At 40.4% G+C, this 22,564-nt stretch overlaps 2 protein-coding genes across 3 annotated transcripts; one reads left to right on the plus strand and one right to left on the minus strand.

Annotated features, from left to right (window-relative positions):
* Positions 1-4,045: 4,045 nt before the first annotated feature.
* mdm2 (MDM2 proto-oncogene) lies at positions 4,046-22,427 on the minus strand. Its single transcript, XM_085375760.1, has 12 exons — positions 22,134-22,427; positions 11,308-11,378; positions 11,144-11,218; positions 8,999-9,132; positions 8,851-8,900; positions 8,471-8,529; positions 7,427-7,514; positions 7,135-7,328; positions 6,924-7,055; positions 6,762-6,833; positions 6,499-6,676; positions 4,046-4,581 (listed from the first exon to the last, which is right to left on the minus strand). Exons 2-12 carry the CDS (start codon positions 11,359-11,361, stop codon positions 4,046-4,048), a joined length of 1,572 nt encoding a protein of 523 aa, XP_085231886.1. The 5' UTR covers positions 11,362-11,378; positions 22,134-22,427.
* Positions 13,502-16,150, plus strand: LOC146614969 (uncharacterized). Of its 2 annotated transcripts, XM_085375857.1 has the most exons (5): positions 13,502-13,717; positions 14,052-14,143; positions 14,522-14,716; positions 14,805-14,881; positions 15,138-16,150. In XM_085375857.1, the coding sequence occupies exons 1-5, from the start codon at positions 13,567-13,569 to the stop codon at positions 15,775-15,777; spliced, it is 1,155 nt and encodes a 384-aa protein (XP_085231983.1). In that variant the 5' UTR covers positions 13,502-13,566; the 3' UTR covers positions 15,778-16,150. The 2 variants fall into 2 exon arrangements, with proteins under 2 accessions (XP_085231983.1, XP_085231982.1); XM_085375856.1 differs by lacking the exon at positions 14,052-14,143 and having other exon boundaries at positions 13,616-13,717.
* Positions 22,428-22,564: the final 137 nt, after the last annotated feature.

A 22,564-nucleotide genomic window follows, 5' to 3' on the forward strand; every position in this document is an offset into this window, starting at 1 on the left:
AGCTATCTTTGGCCTTCTTCCACCTCACCTTCTAATGTCTGGAGGTCTGACGCTTCTTCTACATATTCATCCTTCCGTCTGCTTCCTGACGCGTGGATACAGGTTGATGTTCGGCAGACTGAAGTAGCTTTGTTGCATTCTGTTTAAGAGGTCCCAACTTCGGTGGGACAGTGGACGTGCTGTCCTTCTCCTCGTTCTTTACAGTGACAGTCAGTAACACACAGACAATGATATTCAACTAAAAAACAACAAATAGTCTGAGGTAAGGCAAATACACAGCATTTGTGACATGAAATATGAAGAGAAGATGGGGGAGAATTCGTACAACACGCAGTTGTGTAAAAACAGTAACTGTAAAGACATTAGAAAATAACTGTAAACTGCTACGTCCACACTAGCCCGAATAGATTTTTCGTCTGAAAATGCTCCGCGTCCACACTGGCGTTTTCAGTCGTTTTCACAGAGTTGTGCATCCACGTTGAAACGACCGAAAACGCTTACATTCCAGTACTGCGCATGCGTGAAACGCAAGATGATTCGGCCTGCCTCATTTCTGTATGCCGTTTATTTACTTTGCGGCTCTTTGAAACGTCGCGGCAAAATGTCGAGGAAAAGCACCGAGTTTTTTAAATGGACTAACAATGAAGTGGAGTTGTTGCTGCGAGTAACATAAAACTACAAAGTTGGCAAAGCGAGTGAGATTTAAAGAATTTGAAGAAAAGCTATCTGGAGCATGTACAGACTGATATTAACCTTTAATAGGGCTGTCAAAATTGAGAGCAAAAAAACCCAACTGCTGTATAATGCCCTCCACTCTCTTTGTTTAATTGGTCACATGACTGCATCACATGACTAACATGCGTCATCGTTTTCAAATGTCTGTTTTCGCTGCCCACACTGCGCATAAGAGCGTTTTGAAAACGCCGTCCCAGTGTGGTAGTGATGGCATTTCCGGCTCTTTTTAGAGAACCGGATCTTTCAGCTTGACTCATTAAAAAGAGCCGGCTCTTTCGTGTCCGAACCGGATCTTCAGATTGTTTTGCTGCTTTAATTAATTTATTATTAACAATAATATAAAATTATGCACAAAACGAATTACTAATGTAAAAAAAGTGGTTTTATTTATATATGTTTATATATAAATATAAGCGGTGGCCCCTCGAGACAAAGCACGTACAAACTCCAAAACATTTCTACCGTTAACTGAACTTCAAAACAGAGCTACCTAGATCACTTAAATTACACAATTGAAAGCATGTGTGTATTGTTTGTGTATTTATACACAGGCACTCATATATATTCAAATAATTAAAAAAAAAAAAAAGTTAATTTACCTGTTACTACCACACACCAAATACGGTCGTTGGTACTTGCTGGCTTGTGTCGCCACTAACAAAAGCTCAACACTGCGCCCAGCATCCTGGAGCACTTCTGTTGTCTTTTGTACCTGTTTTGGAGTTTTTACGTGCTTCAGGGTTTGTACGTGTTTTGAAGTTTGTATGTGCTTTGTCTCTAGGGTCCACCATAAATAGACATTTATTTATTCACTCCACATAAAATGTAATAAATAAATCATATAATACAAAAAACAATTTCATTCAAACCCATTTCAACTTTTAACTATTTAAATTTTCAGCTTTTTCCTTTTAAACAAATTTAAAGGTAAACAACACAAAACACTGCAAACCACAACACAATTAAATATAAATTAAAATATGAAAACAAAAAGAAGATACATATTCTCTGTTATATGGGCCTGCATGAATAAACTTTCTGAATCCTTTATCATCCACAACTGAAAATAGTTGTGGATGATTACTATACCTTTCTAATGTAATGTTGTCCCTGGCTCTTTCTCTGTCTCTCCCTCCTGCTCTGTTCCTGTGCTACTGAGTGTAACTACCGCCCCTTTCTCCTCATCCCAGCGCAAAGCACAAGGCTCGCATGCGGAGTGAAGCAGAAAAAAAGTGTGAGAGAGGGTGAGAGAAAGAAAAAACAAAACAAAAAAAACACCAAACCCACGGTTTGCAATGATGACCCGGATCGCGTCGTTCACGTCAAAGACCCGGTTCTAAGAGCCGTTTTGTTCGCGACCGACACATCGCTACACTGTGGACGGTAGGCCAAAACGGAGAGAAACGATGCGTTTTCATACGAAAAAGCATTAGTGTGGACGTAGCGTTAATAGCAAAAATTCACGTGCTTTAACTTGTGGTAATTACCAATCCTTAGGACACGGTTATATTTCTCACCCGATACAAAAGGTGTGAAGATTGTTGGGAATTGTATTTCCAAACTTAAAATATGTGTGTTTGTAATGTAAATAAATGACAGACCCGTGGTTAGAGAAGTAAAACTTTATTTAGTTTCACAGGAAACATTAAATTTATCTTATTATCCAAAAAAAGCTTTCAGAAACATTTCTTAAATAAACTTGAGTATTTTAAATAAATAAATATCAAAGATGTTCAACACTCCATTTTAACGGCAATAATTTCTCAATAATTAAACAACTTTCAAAGAAATTTCCAGAAAAACCTGAAAACATGTCAAAGAAATTTCCAGTAGTTAAATATATGCATGAAAATGAATTTGGGTTCCTTTCAATGACACTTCCCAAAAAAGGGTCAGAAATTAAATGCCGCTAAAATAAAGCACTGCTCGATGTTAGCACCCCCGGACACTTTCAGATGTCGGCAGCGTCATGCACCATGCAGCGTCAGAGCCCTTTGGGTTTTTAATCCGGTTAAGGTGACCTCATCTCAAGGGAGAAGCTGAGATGCAGAACGAGGCGATCCAGGAGCGAGCGAGCTTGGCGGAGGCGACAGAGAGCTGGCGCAGAAATGATTCAGGGTCGAGTGCCATTTACAAGACGCGGCCGATGCTTCTAAAGTTTGCATCATACAAAATATAATTAACACATTCTAAAAATATCTCTCTTTGCCACAGAGCGCCACACCTGTCCACACCAGAACACTAAATGTGGTTTAAGCCTCAAAATAACTGACAACAAAAATCTCTCATTTTTTAAAATGTCTTCTTAAAAAACCTCAAAGATCTACAAAATGTCTGAAAGCTAGCTGTGGAGATGTTTCCATCAAATTTCAAGGTGACACAAAAACATTCAACAAGTTACAACTTCTCACATTTGAGCTCCACCTCCATCTGTTTTCTGATTGATTTAGTGAAGAAAATTTCTAAAACTTTTCAGAAATAGCCTCTGCCAAATTTAGTTTTCACCACCAGCAGTTTCTTCATTCATTTTAGCATTACTTCCATTTTTCAATATATGCTGCCATTAAATGAAGTTTACATTTACTCATGCACCATCTTGTGGTGCGAAATGGTATTACATTAAGGTAGAACTCAGCCTTGGTTTAAGGTGGCATCTCTTTAACACCACACACAGGTGTTTTGAGAATAAAGTCATAGCTGTGTTTCTTAATATTCACCAATATTTATAGATTTAGTTAATTTTGTGAGGTTCTAAACTATTTTTAAATAAAAAGTCTTTAAAATGCAGCAGGAAAAAGAAAAATCTCAGATCTAATATTCTGGTCTTTTTCCACTGCTGTTCATATGAAATTCTGGGGGCTTCTGTTTGTAGGACTTTCATAATGATGGTGGAGCTTTAGAGGGCGTGGACCTGAGATTGACCAGTGAAGATGAGTGTTTATGTAAGCTGCGCCAAAATACAGAAAGCAAAACAGAAGAAACGATACCAACCATTTAAAAAAAAAAAAAAAAAGAAGAGAAACCCGAAGCAAAGGGAAGCTTGGCGTTACCCGACAGACCCTTGACGGGCTCATTCCAGAGGTTCAAGGTCAGAGAAACAGTTCAAATAGCAGAATTATTAACCTTTTCAAGAAAATCTTCTCAGTTTTGAAGAAAGTGCCCGCATGTGCCCGAGAACTGAAAGTTTATTTTATTTGGGATTTAGTCAAAGTATCTGCAGTTATTCTGAAGTTTGTGGAAGTCCACATGTGAGAACACCAGCTGTGAATGCTCACATGAATGGGCGGTGTGTGGGGGCAAGGGCGTGGTCTCAGCTGAGGTAGGTGAGGATGACAGACTGGATGGGCAGCCTGCAGACTGGGCACAGTTTGTTCCTCTTCTTCAGCTTCCTGGCGCAGACGTAGCAGGACATAAGGTGTCCGGTCCGTCCGTGCACGATGCAGCCATTCTTTGGTCGCGACTGACAGATGAGGCAGGGGTCCAGGCACGAGTCCGGCAGACGCCACTCCGCCGAAACGCTGCGCTCCATATCGGGGACTTGCATGGTAGGAGGAGCAGCTGGAGCTGCAGCTGGAGCTGGGGAAGGTGGGAGAAGCTCCTGAGAATCAATGGAGGATGAGTGTGAGGAAGAGGAGGGCTGGGATTCGGGAGTCCAGAGCTTCTCCTGTGAATAGGAGGAGGAAGGCTGGGAGCATGAGAGGAGATCCTGGGAGTTTGGTCCGGAGGAGGCGGAGTCAGCAGCGGCGGAGGAGCAGGTGGAGTCGGACGCACACTGTGAGTGCAGAGGAGGAGTTTTTAATCTTTTCCCATCTGGAACATCGACTCCGTTCTCCTCCATGTCAGAACCTGCAGGACACAAATCAATCAATCGATTAGCAGCTTGTCTGTCACCGAAGATAAAACTGACAGCAAGCTGCAGTTCCTCTAGTGGCCACTTGAGGAAAAAGTGAGCCAGTCAGCACCTGCAGGTTCTCACCTGAACATCTCTGTGCTCTTCTAGAGCGTTTTTAATTAAATTATTCGATTTCTAATACTACTACTACTAATTATAATAATAATAATAAGAGACTTGAAAATGATTTCTACATTCATTTTGTGATTGGCTATTCATTAGAAAGTGTGTGCAGATAGGGATGTGCATCAAAAATCGAGTATCAGCTACATAGATCTGAGATGAGGTGTACAGCAGCAGCTTGTCTCTTTTTCCTCTCTGCCTAATGATTGGTTTTCTAAATTGTCGCTTCGGTATTCTGATGTAGACAATCATCACCAGTGGTTTTAGGTAGGCTGTGTCTGACTAATATGAAATAATCTGAGTGATGTGTAATTCTGCACAGGTGTGTTGACATTGGCACACAGGGACATCTGACCTGGTTTTATAGACTGAAGATATTCTGGGGGTTTTCAAATCAAATCAAATCAAATCACTTTTTATTGTCACATCACATGTGCAGGCACACTGGCACAGCACATGCGAGTGAAATTCTTGTGTGCGAGCCCCACAAGCAACAGAGATGTGCAAACACAACAACACAAACGAGCAAAATACAAGAATGGCCAACCTGAAACTAATAAATATATGTACAATATATAATAGTGTATGCATTTCTGGATGTGTATACTAAATATTTTCCTACGTGTGTGTGTGTGTGTGTGTGTGTGTGTGTGTGTGTGTGTACACATTTTTACAAATTAAATAGTAAAAAAATAAAATAAAATAATAATAATAAAATATATAAAATATACAGAGTTGAATATGTGCAAAACAAGTGGCATTTATATACAGTGTGTAGTGCATAATGTTGAAGTTCCAGTAGTGAAGCTGAGGTGTCTATGACGTGTTCAGCAGTCTGATGGCCTGATGGAAGAAGCTGTCTCGCAGTCTGCTGGTACGGGACCGGATGCTGCAGAACCTCCTTCCTGATGGAAGCAGTCTGAACAGTTTATGGCTGGGGTGACTGGAGTCCTTGATGATCCTCCCCGCTTTCCTCAGGGACCGCTTCCTGTAGATGTCTTGGAGGGAGGGAAGCTCACCTCCAATTATCCGTTCAGAGCACCGCACTACTCGCTGGAGAGCTTTGCAGTTGTAGGCGGTGCTGTTGCCGTACCAGGTGGTGATGCATCCAGTGAGGATGCTCTCAATGGCACAGCGATAGAAGGTCCTGAGGATGCGGGGGCTCATGCCGAATCTTTTCAGTCTCCTGAGAAAGAAGAGGCGCTGCTGCGCCTTCTTCACTGTTTTGTTTGTGTGTACTGACCACGTAAGATCCTCAGCCAGATGTACGCCAAGGAACCGGAAGCTGCTCACTCTCTCCACAGCAGCGCCGTTGATGGTGATGGGGGTGTGTACTTCTCTGCACCTCCGGAAGTCCACTATCAACTCCTTTGTCTTTGCGACGTTGAGGGTGAGATGGTTGTCTTGACACCAGTGGGTCAGGGCGCTGACCTCCTCCCTGTAAGCCCTCTCATCACCGTTGGTGATAAGACCCACCACTGTAGTGTCGTCCGCAAACTTCACAATGATGTTTTTTCTAACCTTTACACTCGTCTTTGATTCACTGGAGATTTCCCTTTGTTATTTGAAAACACCGGCTCTGTGCTTTTTTTGGTTTTTGTTTTTTTTGGGGGGGTATGTTAAATGAAGGAGTCCAAACTTGATTGACTTTTGAAACGTCTGTGTCCCCCTTCTTTCGTTTGCACCTTTTTGACAGCATTACTCTAAAAACAAACTACTTTGGTCTCTGTAGTCATGATAAGATTTACCTGGAGGTTCTTTGGCAGCTGATAGGTTGGTCGGCTTTGTGGGCAGGGCTTTAGGGCTGGAGGAGGCACAGTTGACGGACACATCAGGTAGCCAATCCTGGCGCAGATCCCAGCAGCGGAGGCAGTTTCTGGGCAGAGGAGGGTTCAACTCATCGCATTTCGCACAGCGCCAGTAATCCTGAGAGGAAAACACTCCATTACACCTGAACAACTTGCGTAAGTGTGTGGCTTTGTGTCATCTGTGTGTTTGTGCAGCAACTCACAGCTTCAGTAATCTCTGTGTCTTCATCAAAGGAGTCGTCGTCATCTGCTTCGAAGATTGTGACCTCATATACCTGCAGCACACAGACAAGATGGCTATTAGTAACGTTGTCGAGCCAAGGTAGATGTTTAATGGCCAGCTCGGTCTATTAAGTGGTTCTTACCTGATCATCAGCAGAGAGAGAAGCATCATCTTCATTGTAATCATCTGAATCTATGGACTCGACTTCAAATTCAACACTGAAGTTGTCGCTGTCAGAGTCTGACGCTGCGTCCGTGACCTCTGACCTCCCAGACTAAACACACACAGAGTCCACATTACACATTATACATCAACACAGGCTCAATAAACCACTGATTGTGCGTCATGCTCACTGTGCTGTGCGAGTCAGATGATTGGCTGCTGTGTCTTTCTCGCCCGCTCCCAAGTCCTCCAATCACACACCAGGACAGGCTGTCGTCGAACGTCAGCGAGTAGCTGTCAGACCGTCTCCTTTTCGTGCCTCCCTCTTCCTCCTCCTCCTCCGAGTCTTCTTCAACATCCCCCTCGTCTACACTGTGTGAGGGACCTGCAGACAAAAGGTGGGCGGAGTTTGGTTAAACAGTTAAACACCTTGAATGAAATGGTGGTGGAGTTAGTGCTGGTACATCTTGAGGAGAAACTCACCTGGCTCATTGCTCCTGCAGCTCCACCTTCTCCTCCTCCTTCTCCTCCTCCTGTCAGGCGATGAAGAGCAACCTTCTGTTTCTGCCGCCTGAAAGCACAAACACGTTTTTGAGCTGATTTTCAAACTTTTAAACTCTTGTTGGGCCATAGAATAATCACCAAATTCCATGTGACTTTTAAATTAGATCATACACATTAGAATTGTTTATGATCATCATCCCCAAAAGGTTCAATTTCTCCCAAACACAAAACAAAAAAGTCACACAAAGGCAAGAAGGAAAGACTGGAGCCTCCTGGTGTGCAGCCAGATGTGTCTGAGTATGTGTGTTAATAGGATAACGTGGCTTGTGTTCTAATGACACAATTGAGTTAACTAATAATACAGCAAAACACTTTGTTTGTTGGTTTTTGGTGTTTTTTTGTCTGTAAAAATTCTGCTGCAGCTCGTTCGTGGTTAAAGTGTGCGTTTGGATTATTTAGCCACAAACAGCAGCAGCACAAATTCAAAGTTTTACAGTTTGCCTGCTCTTTACGTTCACCGCCACCCTCTTGGATTGTTAAGCTGGGGTTACTGGGACTGCTTTTACTTTCTGAGTTGGAAATCTGAGTTTCCAACTCAATCAGGAATTCACTATAATAGCGTTTTGAGTGCTCAGCAAGAGTAGAATGTTTCTTTCTGTAATTCAGAAGGAAGTCTGTGAAAGTGTCGGTAAATATATTCCTCAGTGAAGACTGCAGCAGTGTTTTTGCTTCTTAGGTGGACTCATAACTGGAGTTGAGTGCACCTGGAAGTAATTCTCTCGTAAGCTGGAATGGTTCAGAGGTTGGAGCTTGTAAAATGGTCCAAAATAGCCTGTGTGAATAGCACAAGGTGAAACTTTACTTCGAGTTTATTCTAAACTTCTTAAATGCTGCGCTCACAGCGAGGGAAAGGAAGCTGAAGGTACGTAAATGTGAAGGAACAAACCCGGGCTAGAAATACCGAAGGTTTATCTGGCAAAAACACAATAGACGTAGAGAATCCAAACATGGTGTGCGTCTTACCTCCGTCCTTCTGTCTGTCTGGCTGCTGCTGTGCGGCTCACTCAGACTTGTTGTTGATTCTAAAGAGAGTGTTTGTCAGAGTCAGACCAGCAGGATATCATCTATATATACACAAACACACACACCCTCAATATTTAGAAAGTATGCCTTTATCCTCCTGAAGGAAAAGCAGGTGGAGGTCTAACATTTCTTCCCCAAAAGTCAGAAAAACAAGTTAATTTGGAGTCAATTGGTGTTTACACAGAACCAAAACAGCTCAATTTTAGCCCCTTGGCTTTCCACCTGTGGGCACTTCAGGGGATGTAAGACTGGATATTTTCGGACCACAAAGGTGTAGCTGTATTTAATAATGTGCCTCGTGTGCAAAATGCGATTCCTACCTGGACTCCTGACAGCCACCAGGTTCTTGGTGATCATTGCAAACAGAACCCTGAAACAAGAAAACATCACATATTTTATTTAAAGGGTTTTTTTTTCCTTTTAGTGAGTCTGAAGGACCAAAAGCTTCATCCTCTACCACTCACTCACCGCGGCTCTTTCACGGAGAAGCTGTCGACTCCCAGCACACGGCCCAGAGCATCCTGGGCGCAGTGGACGATGTGTTGCTGCTTCTGGTCGTACAGCTGCTTCTGGATGATGTACTGACCCAGGTAGAACATTACCTGCAAAAACACAGAGATACATCGTGGGATGATTGTAGGATGCACAGGCTAATTATTACGTTTGGGTGTTTTGTTATTGTGGTTTTTAAACATCAGCAATTTTACCACCATTACAAGACTGCAGTCAGATTAGCTGAAGTTATGCACTCTGAAAAAGGATAAGCTGAGTTTCTTCTCTTTTCTCTACATCCAGAAAATACTGTTCAGGTGTTCTTTGTTGATCACACATATAATTACAGCGTTTATCTTGCCTCAAAACTGGAAACTCTGCATGTTCCTGTTGGTTTTGGAGCTTTTGATGAGCAAACATGGAATTTATTAGTAAAGTATTTTCCAAAACAAATTTTATTTCCTTTTTAAACGCACCAAAAATCGTTAATATGCATGAAAAATCCTAATAATATGGGCTGCTTGTAGCTTTTGTTAGTGGGCGTTTTCTTCTCAACATCTAAGCTGCAGCAACAAATGAGAAAAAAGAAATCCAAGTCACAGATGATGAGCTCACAAAGAAAACAAAACAATGTATAAATAAATAACGGTGCAAAAAAATAATACAACCGCAGGGTCTGTTTATAGAGCTTAACACAACGAAGACCACTGCCCCCATTTGGATTCCACGATGGTGGAGCTAAGGTTTGTGAACTGCAAAAGAGAAAATCAAAATGACACTGAAGATTGGCATAAGAGTGGGATGCAAATGACAAGGATTTAACCTTCAAAATAAAAGACCACGGGCAGGGGGACTGCCCAGAAATTAAAAAGTGTCTATATGTGGGAAGCACTGCAGACATGAGACTGAGAGGGAAAAGGAGTCGAATAGGGAATCCTGGAAAAATCATGAGGATGAACTAAAGGAGAGCTGGGGTGAGTCTCAAAGTTCTCCTTTTTTCACGCAGTCGTCATTAAAAGGCCAAAACACCATTTTTCCTGCATTGGTAATAGATCTTCGCAGTGACCAGTAATTTCCAGCTACCACGCAGCTCGATCACACCAGTGTACCATGGAAAAGAGCAGCTTGGTCACAATCACGATATCAGCAATAACGGCAGAGTCTGAAACTTTCAGGGGCAACCAGCAGTGACGTGTCAACAGAGTACCACAAATGTCAATGACAGCAACGACAGCGTGCGAAATCACCTCCGGCAACTCGGGGTGGGCGGGTCCCACGCTAGCCTTCAGACTTTTCTAACCTTTCAGAGAAGCAACTGAAGCGAATAAGAGCGCAGTTCAGTGTAGTAAATACAATAAAGGGGTTACCTAGGCAACCAGAGCCTGGAACATCCGCTATTGACGCGCGATGAGCAAATTGCTTCCTGTTTAGCTGTACGAAAGCAAAAAGAACAATCAAACACTTAAAATAGTTTTCCACTTATAGTTTGTAAAGTTTCTTAAGACTTTCTGCAACTTGCTTTTTTATTCTGTCTTTCGTTACATCCTGCCTTTTTTTAAAACATTTTTCTTTTTTTGCATGCCAAAGAGCAAAGTGAACTGGACTCAAATATCTTGTAAGTGTGCACAAACTTGGCCGAATAAAGATGACATGCACGTTTCTGATAACGATTTTTAAATATGTAATCGTAACACCACCAGAGACAATATATATCACATTTTATAATTTTTACTTTGCTGAGCTCATCCTGCATTCTACTTTACTGAGCCGATTTTATTACAGCTGTGTCTAATGTTTTGGCTGCTGTGATAGCAGATTTTTGGACAGAAAAAGCATATTTAATCTCACGCACTATCTGCAACGTATGACTACAAACTTCACCACAAGGTGGCAATGTTTCATCATAAAGTGTGCAAATGCAGTATGAGGCAGGTGTTTTAGGCAGGAGGGGGCAGTGGTAGTAAAGGAAGTTCTGGGTTCATTCATTCATTGCTGTCTGTGAATGCAGGTCCGGTAACAGTCCTAACACCACCTGACGACACCCCTCACACATCAAAGCCAACAAAAAGACTGTCTCAAAGCTCCCGGTGAAATGTGGCGCAGTAAATGGAAATGCTGTACCTCCTTCATGGTGAAAACATCTTTAGTGGCTCCAGCGTGCTGCAGCAAAGAGCAGAACTCTACCTTTGGTCTCACCTGAACACACACAGAGAGGAAAACGTTAAGTCACACAGTCAGTGAAGAGTTACGAGCACATGAAGAAGTCGGGAACTTGCCGCCCTCACCAGTTTGTTGTCGTCCTCCGTGGTCCAGGTGTTGGTATCACTGTCGGCTGACATGGTGAAGCTGATTGTCCCTGCACGCCAACACACAGCAGATTATGACAGATTACATAAACCAGTACAGTATTTTTTAAACATAATAGATTTGGAAAAAGCGCTCCTAAAGTAAATCTTTTTCACAGCGTAAGACAGATTAGGCATTCATCATTAGCATTAGTTATATTTCTTTGAAGTCCTCCCCCTCCATCTGCGGCACTGCAATATAAACCCGGATACAGAAAGTATAATCCCAGGCTTACTGTATAAATATTATCATCTTCTTCGTCTGTGTTTAATCTGCCTGGTTTAAAAAGTTAATTTAACCTTTTAAGATGATGCAGGTTTGTTTAAAGCAAATCAAATCACTTTTATTGTCACATCACATGTGCAGGTACACTGGTACAGTACATGTGAGTGAAATTCTTGTGTGTGAGCTTCACAAGCAACAGAGGTGTGCAAAAGTATAATAACATAAGAACAAGCAAAATATAAGAACGGCTAAATCTGAGAATTATATGAATATAAGAGTGTATGCATATTACTGAATGTGAATACTAAATGTGTACGTGTGTGTGTGTGTGTGTGTGTGTGTGTGTGTGTGTGTGTGTGTGTGTACACATATTTTACAAATTAAATAGAGTAAACAATAAAATATCTAAAATATACAGAGCATGCCGACCGCCTGGTGTTGACTGAGAGCAGCCGGTTCCTTTTCTGTGTTTTTATTTTGCTTACACAAAAACACATCTGGAGGAAAAACCTCGGCCCTGGACGAGGGCTGCTGAGCCTCCAACTGTGGATCATTTAACTGAAGAAACCACTCACGTGTCGAGCTGATACTTGAATCAGATATCAGTAATGGAAAAAGCTGATCAATATGGCCAATCTATTGAAATCTGTCCTCTGATTATTAGATTCATTACTCTGTGATGCAGCAAAGCAAAAAATAATCATTTGTGCATTTACAAAATTCAGCTTATTCATTTAAGACTGATACGGGATTTGAATTCTGTACTGAAAACACCTGCAGTCAAGGTACTTGTACACTAGGAATGGATCAGTGCATCTTCACCTGAAAGTCTGAGGCACCCTACCTGACCGAAGTTTGTGTATTTCCCTATTTGATAAACAAAAAATGCCAGCTGCCGTTAAATCCCGAAGAAGAAGAAGCTGTGTCCCAGAATTCATAGTGCAGCCCAGCTCAGTTTCCAACAATGACGGCAGCTAGTTAGTTTTAATATTACTCTTATTATTCTTTCTGGGTCACAAAATAAACGTTTAACATATTTTCAGGTGAGAATGTAGCTGTGTAAACCTCAAATATCTGCTCAGTTTATCAAGACACCACATATTTTCAAAAGCTAGCGCGATAGCTAGCCAGGGGCAAGGCTCACTAGAGCCTGTGAGAACAACGGACTCCTGGTAAATCGTTTTCAAACCCACCGCCGTCTTTCGCTACTCAGATTAAACATGATATATAAGTCACTTAGATAACTTAAAAATGTTATTGTTTGGCTTTTTTTAGTATTTTATTTGTTCCTGAGTAAATCAGTTTGGCTGAGATTAAAGTTATAGTTTTTACACAGCTGAATAAACGTCAAGCAGACAACAGATTATCAGATGTGTGAGATGCTCGAGAATATACTCCGGTGTCCTGTTATATTTTAGATAGCAAGGAGTTTATTAAACGTCACAGAAACAATCTGCAAATTTCATTAAAATTTAATAAACTATCATCTTGTCTTTAGTTTTAGTTAGCACATACCTTAAACACTTAAAGCTGTAAGCTAATGATAGTTATATAAGAGCAGACGCATGCTGGTGCAATAAGCTGTACGTTCTACATCCAATGGATGCATGATCTGATTAGTCGACTAATCGCAAAAATAATCGGTGACTAGTCGACTATCAAAATAATCGTTTGTAGCAGCCCTAGCCGTAAACAGCTTGTTTAGCGACACCACAAAACAAACAATAGCGTAACATGAAACCATAGATGTTTTCATATCGTTATATCGAACAGCCCTAAAGCCTGGTGATTTTTATTTTTGTGGAGGGCAGAAACCTCTTTGAGCAATAATCTGATCTAAATACTGAGTTCAACTGTAAACTCAGGAGCACAGGTATCAGTGCAGATATTGCCTGTGACTGTAATGGACTACTTGCACTAACACTTCCGCGTTCTATGTAGTCCTGCCCCAGTGCTTCCGGTGCGGTTAAACCATGGCGACGTTCTACACTCGCTGCCTACAAGAGCTCCCAAAATTGAACATCACCGATGTTCATCGGATTTGCAGAGTGACGACTACCCCCGCCAGCAAATTAGATAAAGGATTTAAGTTATATGCTGCATCTTATATACACAACTACGAAGGTAAGAAAACGTAAATTAACCGACAAAGAAACGCTAGCTAACGTCAAATGCAAACACTACGTTACTCCGCTATGTCCTTCATTTGATGTCAGTTCTCTACATTACATGTTTTCTTAAACGGTGTTTTATGTCGTCCTAAACTATAGTTGAGGTTTTCTTAACTAATGTCACTTTTGTAGTTAGACACTGTTATAATGGCGTTAGGTAGTTGGCTAACTATGGAGGTAGTTAACTACCTAATGCTACTCTTGCTAAGTGTAAAATATATATGTTTAAGACATGCTGAAATGAGTAATACAGAAATAATGCTAATGGTACTTGTATCTTTATTCAGTGTCCAATAAAGACAGGTTGTCAGGGGAGGTCGGTGTGAGAGCCCTGTGCTACAGGTCAATGAGGAAGAGTGAGGCACCACACAGACTAAGTGTAGGCAGGAAGCTGTGTAAAGTTGTTAATCCCCGTTCAGTGGGGTTCAGTTCATTTAAGCATTAGTTAAGTTCATTCCTAAAGGCCCATCAACTTGAATGTTTTCCTTGTCTCCCTGCTTTATCACTCCTAATTTGACTAGTCAGATAGTTAAATCAACGTGTGTTTGGGTGATCAGAAACATTTGACAACAAGTTAATACTGCAAATATACACAATCTAAGTTATTACAGTTATCAAGCATGGTTAAGTTGTTTTAATAGGGAGAGAAGGAAACACTAAGCATTCAGGAGGGTGCGTAACCATAACACTGAACTATGTTCCTGTTCGGCTCTTCCATGAAGATGTTACATTTTTAATTTTCGTTCTTTCTTCTTAGATTAAGCTTCTGGATTCATCGCCGGTGATACTGACACATAGCCAGTGCTCCTGTGTGGCAGGCGCTGTTATGTGCAATCACACAGTGGCACTGCTCTTCCAAACAGCACACTACTCACAACTCAGAGTGCCGGTTGTCCCCCCTGTGCATAGCTGCACGGAATCTGAACAGCAATGGCACAAGCCACGGACAGTGGTAATTTAAATGAGGTTAAAGTTTTTGAATTAGTCCATGTTTACATATGAACAGCAACACCATCCATAGTAAATGTGTCTTCTGTTAGGGTGTGAAGCCAGGACCCATCAACTCCATGATCTTCACTAAGCCGGTACCAAATAGGATGGCCCAGACTGGAGTACGGTAATTACATTTGTAAAATTTGGTTTCACGTGTTACAAATGTATGTTGCTATTTTTTTCATACATACATGTGTCAGAATAGGTATTAATTTACATACAACATTACACTTTCTGAAGACGGCTAACTCAGTCATGTACATATACATCCCAGTCTCTAACTTATGCACCACTGTTTTACACCTTTTAGTTTTTAGTTTAGTTGTTGTTCAGTATAATAACCTTCTCCTTTACATTATTGTCATTGATGTTTTCTTTAGGAGTGGCTTCTACAGAGGCATGGTGGGTCCGTTACCAGATCCCTGCTTGTTCAGAATAACGGAGGCATATGCAAAATTTAATATTGAGGACAGGCCACTTGTGACCACAATGAACATGAGACCTGACAAGCCCCTTGTGGAAAGTGCCTTTGGGCTGGTGCAGGAGGGCAGTGTTCTGTCATATCAGCAGCCGGTTTTGACAACCCGGTACATCACACTACACCGCGATGCACCACCAACACCGCACTTGCCTCTGGAGGGGTATGACATCTTGCCATCAGATTGTGTGTTTGTGTGCTCAGAAGAAGAGCTTCTGCATCTGAAAAGCTTGTCTGTAACTCTGGAAATGGCTCACAAAATAGAGGAAGCTACACGTGAGCAAAGCTCTTCGTCTGAGTGGCATCAGCTCCGCAGGCCCAGAGTGACTGCCTCTAGGTTTCGGGAGGTGTGTCACGTCAGAGGCCAGAGCTCGGCCGAGTCACTAGCAGAGCGTATATTGAAGGGAACAAGGCAGACAGCAGACATGAGGAGAGGAACTGAGATGGAGCCTGCAATAGCAGCAGAGTATAGTAGGCTAATGAATGTTAACTACTCACCCTGTGGTCTGGTCATTCACCCCATTGCTTGCTGCATCTCCTGATGGTGTTGTTTTTGACCCCAATGAATACCCCCAGTTTGGCTTCGTCGAATTCAAATGTCCCAATGTACAAAACTTTATTGACTGCAAATATGTGCAGATGGAATGTGGTACCCCTAAACTAAAAAAGAGCCACGCATATTACTGGCAAGTGCAAGGACAACTGCTCATCAGTGGGATGCAGTGGTGTGACTTTGTTGTGTGGGCACAAGAGGACTACCTAGTGCAAAGAATATACATGGATACAGATGTGCACAATGCAATCAGAGAAAAGGCAGACTATTTCTTTTTTTACATATATATGCCAAGATACCTGTGTTTGAAAAAATGAACAGTGAAAACATAGCAAAAAGAAAAACAGATCCTTCAGGCTGGCTGGAACAAAATAACTGATGTTTTATTTTCAATATATTTCATGAATTCTTTTGTTGTTACATGTTACCTTTATGTGACATCAATAAACTGTTATTTAAGCAATGGCATCAATTTAATTTTTAAAAACACACATTAAAACGTTGAATTTGTGCAGAACTTATTTACATGGTAAGTATTTAAAACTCCATGCCTAGCATACTGATATACATTTAGACAATAACACAACTGAACTGTAGAAAATGACAAATGGTATTTTTGATGTTACAAAAGTTCAATGTCACTTATGATTTTAAAACGATTTAGTGATTTACTTTATAATTTTGATAAACAGTTTTGTTGAATCTGAATAGTAATATAGTAATATAATTAAACAGTATTATTAACATTAAACATTTGCAATGAATTTGAATTATCAATAACTGAAACTCAACTATCGGCACTCAAGTACCAGTTCTGTAATCAAGTATTGTCAGCTGAGAAGGAAGAAATGCAACTGTAGTGGCCTCAGCTGCAGGTCATTTTCCATAAGTTACTGGCACTGGTGTCTTGGGAAAAATCCATCTTGTCTCACTTAACCCATTTTTTAACTAATGCTGTGTTCTGGTAATTTGACAGCATACATGCCACTGCAAACAGTTGGTTGATATTATAAACATGTGACATGGTAATGATGCTATCAAAAAGTTTGTTCTGTTTGATCCTCCTAATGACTCGCTCCACATGTACCCTGAGTCTGGCTATGGCCTGCGTCTCCTTAACCTGGTATGCTGGCATCTGCTTCTGCTTAGATAGAAAAGGTGGGCAGTACACTTTGCATTTACAACAATCAGTGATTAGGAAGCCCTTATCTACCATCACTGCCATGTCTTCAGTCAACTTCTCAGCAATGCCTGATTGTTTGAATAGTTCCTTGTCACTAACCGAACCAGCATACAGATTAGAGATGAAAAGTAAATATCTATTTTGTTTTCATTAAGACTGGAAAAACTTTCGAAATTTAACTGATGGTGACCTTGGTATATTTTAAACAGTTAGCTTGAATAGAACTTAGGTGTACCTGGTATAGAATCGGATGTCAGTGTCGGAGCCAGCAAAACGCTGTAACCCAAATTCTCGCTGGACACGTAACTCCTGTATTTCCTTCCTCAGAGTCTCCACGTCTTTGGACAGGTCTTCTGCAGCTGATGCAGATATGTCCAATGCAGACGGCTCAGGGACTGAGCAGTAGTCATGATCTCTTGTAAGACTTTGCTCTTCTTGATCGTCAGGAGGAACTAGTTCAGGGCGTCGCTCCGTTCTCTCCCAAACACTACGCCGCGGTGGTTCAACTTTATAGCCATTCCACTCAAAAAGTGTTGGTACAGCACCTTTAATAAGCCTCCTTCGACCATCGAGGGTTGTTGGCTCTATGAGTTGATCACTGGCAAAGTGTCTGCAGCAGACCCTGGTGTGAGAGGTGATCGTGAAATGATCCCGGCGTATGTTTACCGGCCATTGTCTTCTCAAGTCGGAATGGGTCGGAAAGGCATGAAAACTTAGTATGCCATTAAATTTGGCTGAAGCTGAACAAAGTGGGACACAGCAATGCTCGGAGTATTTCTTCTCCTGTTTTTGAAAATGTTCTGTTTTAAATACTTTCCTTTTTATACTCATTCTGAAGCGACATTAGCATAGCTACCGATAGATAAGCAAACGTACCGGAAACGCACAAGCGGTACTATTTGGAAATGGAAATACGTCACATGCCCTAGTGCAAGTAGTCTATTAACAGGACATTTACTGATGTAAGTGGCTCATATTTACAGTATCTGATCAGTTGTGACCTGACATGGTGTTAAGATGAAAAGCTCTAAAATCAAAGTTATGGAAGATCTCTTTGTTTCTGTGATGTACAACCGGAATATAAATAACCACAGATATGTGCACAGGCTCCCAGCCACACTGATACCGAGCCAGGATTTCATAACCGGTGCATCACAAATTTTCATTCAGAGCAGAATGTCACTTTTCAACATTTTTCAACAGGCAAATAAAGCAAGAAAATGTAAAAAACATCACACTGTCAGACTTTAACAGAATTTACTTACCGATATAAAACACATATTTACAGAAAACATTCAAAGAAGCTTGTACTAACCTTTTGTGTCAGTTTTGCTTAAAAAGTTACTGAATCTTTGCTTGTTTTTAACAACACAAACGTGTAGTCCTGACACAACACCTGACAGACAGATCAACTCAATAACCATCCAGTCTTTTTGCATTAGCACCAGGTTAATGCTTAATTAATCAGCTGTTAAAAGTCTAAAATGTTTTCCAGTATTCAAGAAATAAAATGAAGTCCTTACCTTACCTTACGTATATGCAGGGGAAATAAATCCGTTTTAGCAGCTCATCTTGTGCAAATAAAGGCAGATAAAGTGCAGAAAGAGTGGAGCAGGGCAGAGCTGCAGCCTCTTATAGACCTGCTCAGACATGTCAGGACTAGACCAGTTTAAAGGCCTGGCCTAGTCTGACTGGGGCCTATCATGCCCTGACTCAGCTGTACTGTAGGACTGGAACAGCTGATTCAATCATAGAGCTTCTGTAGACAAGCCAGGGCTAGTCTGCATTGACTCATCCTATCAAAGTTACATAACCACACTAACCAGAGTGCTGGTTATCTCACTAACCAGGACTAGTCTTAGCCAGATAACCAGTGCCAAATCAGGGGCACAACACCTGCTTGATCTGAGCACAGGAAACCGGGAAGATCAGCGCAATACTTAATTCTCCAATTTATTATTTATTCCAACCAAAAGTGTTTTTTACATATACCTTTTCTTTCTGGTCTCAAGTCAAAAACACAAAATTAGACCTAAAAGACAATATATTGAAATAAGTCATAAATAAGAGTTCTTCTATTCTATTTCTATTTTTGTTTAATTTTCGGTTTTCAGTTCTTTTTTTCCTTGTTTATTTTTTATTATACATTCAAAAATATATTTTTTTAAATATTTTTCTGTGTTTCAGTGTTAGTTTCACACTTCTGTTTTTTAAAATGTTGTTTCTAAATGTAGCTTTTTGAAATGCACAGACTTCTGTTAAATAATGTAACATAGACAGGTTGGCTTAAAGGCCCATTCAGACTTTCTTTTAAATCAAACACTGTAAAATCTAGTTTTTATTTTGATTAACAAAAATGTGGTTTCAAACTTTTTAGTTTAAATCTGGTTAACTATGATGACTAAGACTGGACCTTGTTCTTTCGGTTACTGTAAAAAGACACTTATTGATTGGATTTTAAATTTTCCAACAACCCTGTGAGAGCCTGTGAGACTTTGCTGGAATTCAAATTCAAATTCAAATTTTATTTGTCACACACACACACAACCATACACAGTATGACATGGGGGTGAAATGCTTGTAGCTGTACAATGCCCGACCATTAAATGACAGAAGAAAAGTTTTACAATATTTACAATTTACTACAAAAATTTACAAATTAACTTAGGAATTTACAGTAAAGAATGTGCAAATAGCAGAAGAGATTATAAAGATAAGGATTATAAATTATAGGAATTATAGGATTATAGGAAACTGTAAAAATAAAAAAACAAAGCAAAAACAGACAGCCCTGTTTCCACAGAGGTGCAGGACTTTATTTTAAAGTGCACCCACACAGTTCAGAGCTGTAAACTACAAATGGCAGTGGCTCAGAGATGGAGAAGACCAACCTGACCACAGTACACCGGGGTCGCCAGACATGACAGCAGCACTCAAAAGTCACGCTCAACAAAAAACAGCCATAAGTTTATCTGTTGATTTACCAGCTCACCAGGGACATAAGTTTAAAGTTCACATTTTTCTAATAACGATTTCCTTTTTGTTTTTGCAGGAATAATCAGCAAACAAAAACAAAACATACATGACATAAAAATATTAGTATGGGCCAAATTATGTGGTATTCCCAGGTTCAGGTTTGCTCTTTGCACCCAACTCATTTGACAAAAAAAAGGGAAAAAAAATGCATCTGACGGTTACTGCTAAATATCTGATCATAATCTCCATTAATCTTGGGTAAATTAAACCTCCAACCGGGATCAAAATTGAGCTTTAGGATTGGCTTAACGCTGTCTGCATATGTTCATTTTCAGATCGCTGGATAAACAAAAGTGTCTGATTCTGATTTAAAGCAGCAAACAGACCAGAAACTGCTGAGAATACGAGATATTCTCAGCCATCTTAAAGCAAATCAACATAATTTCATTAACAGCACAAAATCCATCAGATCAAAAATGAAAACAATTGTATTGTTTTTGGCTTTGGCTGTTCAGGTTTTTTCTTTTTTTCTAAGTTGAATAAATCCAGAGATAAATAAAGATGATTGTTTTATGCTTTTTTACTGAACTATGTAGCTTTTATTAACCCTCTTATTTCTTGTAATGATTTAACTTCTGAGGTGTTTTTGTTTTACTAACAGCATGTGGTCACCGTTTTCCTATTAAATTACTAATCTATTGATTTTGTTTCACATTGTCTACACATTGCTGTGGCTGTGACCTCTGTACCTCACAGTCTTCCACCTGGAATAAAACCACATTATGAAGAAAGCTTTGTTTGCCGTTTCAGACCCAGAAATTAAACTGCATGTAATAAAATTTAACACAAATTGTTAACACAACTATGATAATCTAATTAATGCAACAATGTGAGGCAAATAAACATGTTTAACCTTATTTTATGAATGATTATTATTATTAACTTTATCTGCATTGAACTGTGAACATACACAAAATGCTTAAACTAATTATCTTACAGTGCTACTTTCACTACTTCAGCCTGAGTAATCTTATTGTTGTTCCTGTGTGCACCACTTCCCCATGTCTTCTGTTTTTATGAGCACATCACTAGTATCTGATATTGCATACAAATAAACTTCTTGTCTTTTAAGGATCCTAAAAGAGCTGCCAAGGTGAAGCCAGTACACTTTGTACTTGTTTGGCTTTGCTTTTGCCCTCGAGTGTGTAATTTTTCCCCGCAAACAGCTGACCGGCTGTGTGAGTCAGCTGCTAAACCGTGACAACTCAGAAAGGCAGGAAGGTTTGCCCGGACATGTCCCGCTCACTCTCCTCTGTCTGAGTTTGTGTCTTACACACACAGATCTGAGAGAGCCCGGCCGGAACCTTTCATCACCTCTAACTGTATTATCTCACACTCATCGGAGGAAAATTAATGAGCAGATACTTCAAACTGACCGCAGACTTCAGGAGCTAAAATTAAAGGCCGATTATTGTTTTGTCTGCAGAACGAGGTACTAAAGAGCTCAGTTGCTGGCTGCTAACAGTGGATAACAGTGGGAGACTGCGGCACCCACGGTGTGGGACGGAGAGATTTCGCAGGTCTTTCCTCCCCACTGCTGTCAGACTCCACAACAAAGACTTTAACTGAACAAACACACACATCCACACATGTGCAATAACACTAAGTGCAATAATCTTTTATGGCATCGTTGTATTTTTACTCAGTTGTATATAGCATTCGTATTCTATTTTTATCTTATTGTATATTTTTATTCTATTTTATTCTACTGTATATAGTATATTATTTTATTCTATTCTGTACAGCTGTGTACTGTATTTATTCTTATTGTATTCTAATTTTTGCGTCATAACTTTTGCACTGTCCACTTCCTGCTGTGACAAAACAAATTTCCCACGTGTGGGACTAATAAAGGTTATCTTATCTTATCTTATAAAAACACATCTACTTATAACTTTATGCATGAAGCAAAAACAAAATTTAGTAATACATTACCATAAATCAGATATAAAAACGTCTCAATCTGAACTGTTAAATCCAATTTTCCCTGCGGTATTGACGGCTAACGCTGAAGCTTTAAATATCCTTTAAACAGTAATTTAAAAAAAACGCAGAGACTAGAAACCCACCAAAAGCATTAGTGTTAAAGCACAAAGAGTTATTTTAGAGTGATCGTTTTATCTTACCAGGATTGAGCAAACGGACTTGAGTTGCTAGAAAGCAGCGTCCACGGCGCTACTTCTCAACGCGTGTCAACTTGATCAGGAAACCCCGAGGCTCCGCGGCCTGCTAGCCACAATATGCTATCAACTTGCTAACGCGGACTTCTGCTGCAGTTAGAGCGCTAAAATCTGGCGCAGAAAAGTTTAGCTGTTATTTACGCACATTTCTAATTCACTTATGATGAAATAATATCCAACAACGACGTTAATCCAACAATTTCCCGGACAGTTGAGCCACTTCTACTTAGTGTTTACAACGCTCGCCACTCAAAGGCTGTGACTTAGTCAGATGGCGCCCCTAGTGGCTAGGAAGCCGACACTTTCTCAATTCAAATCCCCAAACACACTGATACGACAATAAAACCATTAAACTCATCCAATCTGAGCAGTTTGGG

Source organism: Diplotaxodon limnothrissa, linkage group LG17 (assembly GCF_057381915.1).
Source record: "Diplotaxodon limnothrissa isolate DT_005_m linkage group LG17, D_limnothrissa_male_GT1.1, whole genome shotgun sequence".
In the NCBI taxonomy this organism is placed as follows: domain Eukaryota; kingdom Metazoa; phylum Chordata; class Actinopteri; order Cichliformes; family Cichlidae; genus Diplotaxodon; species Diplotaxodon limnothrissa.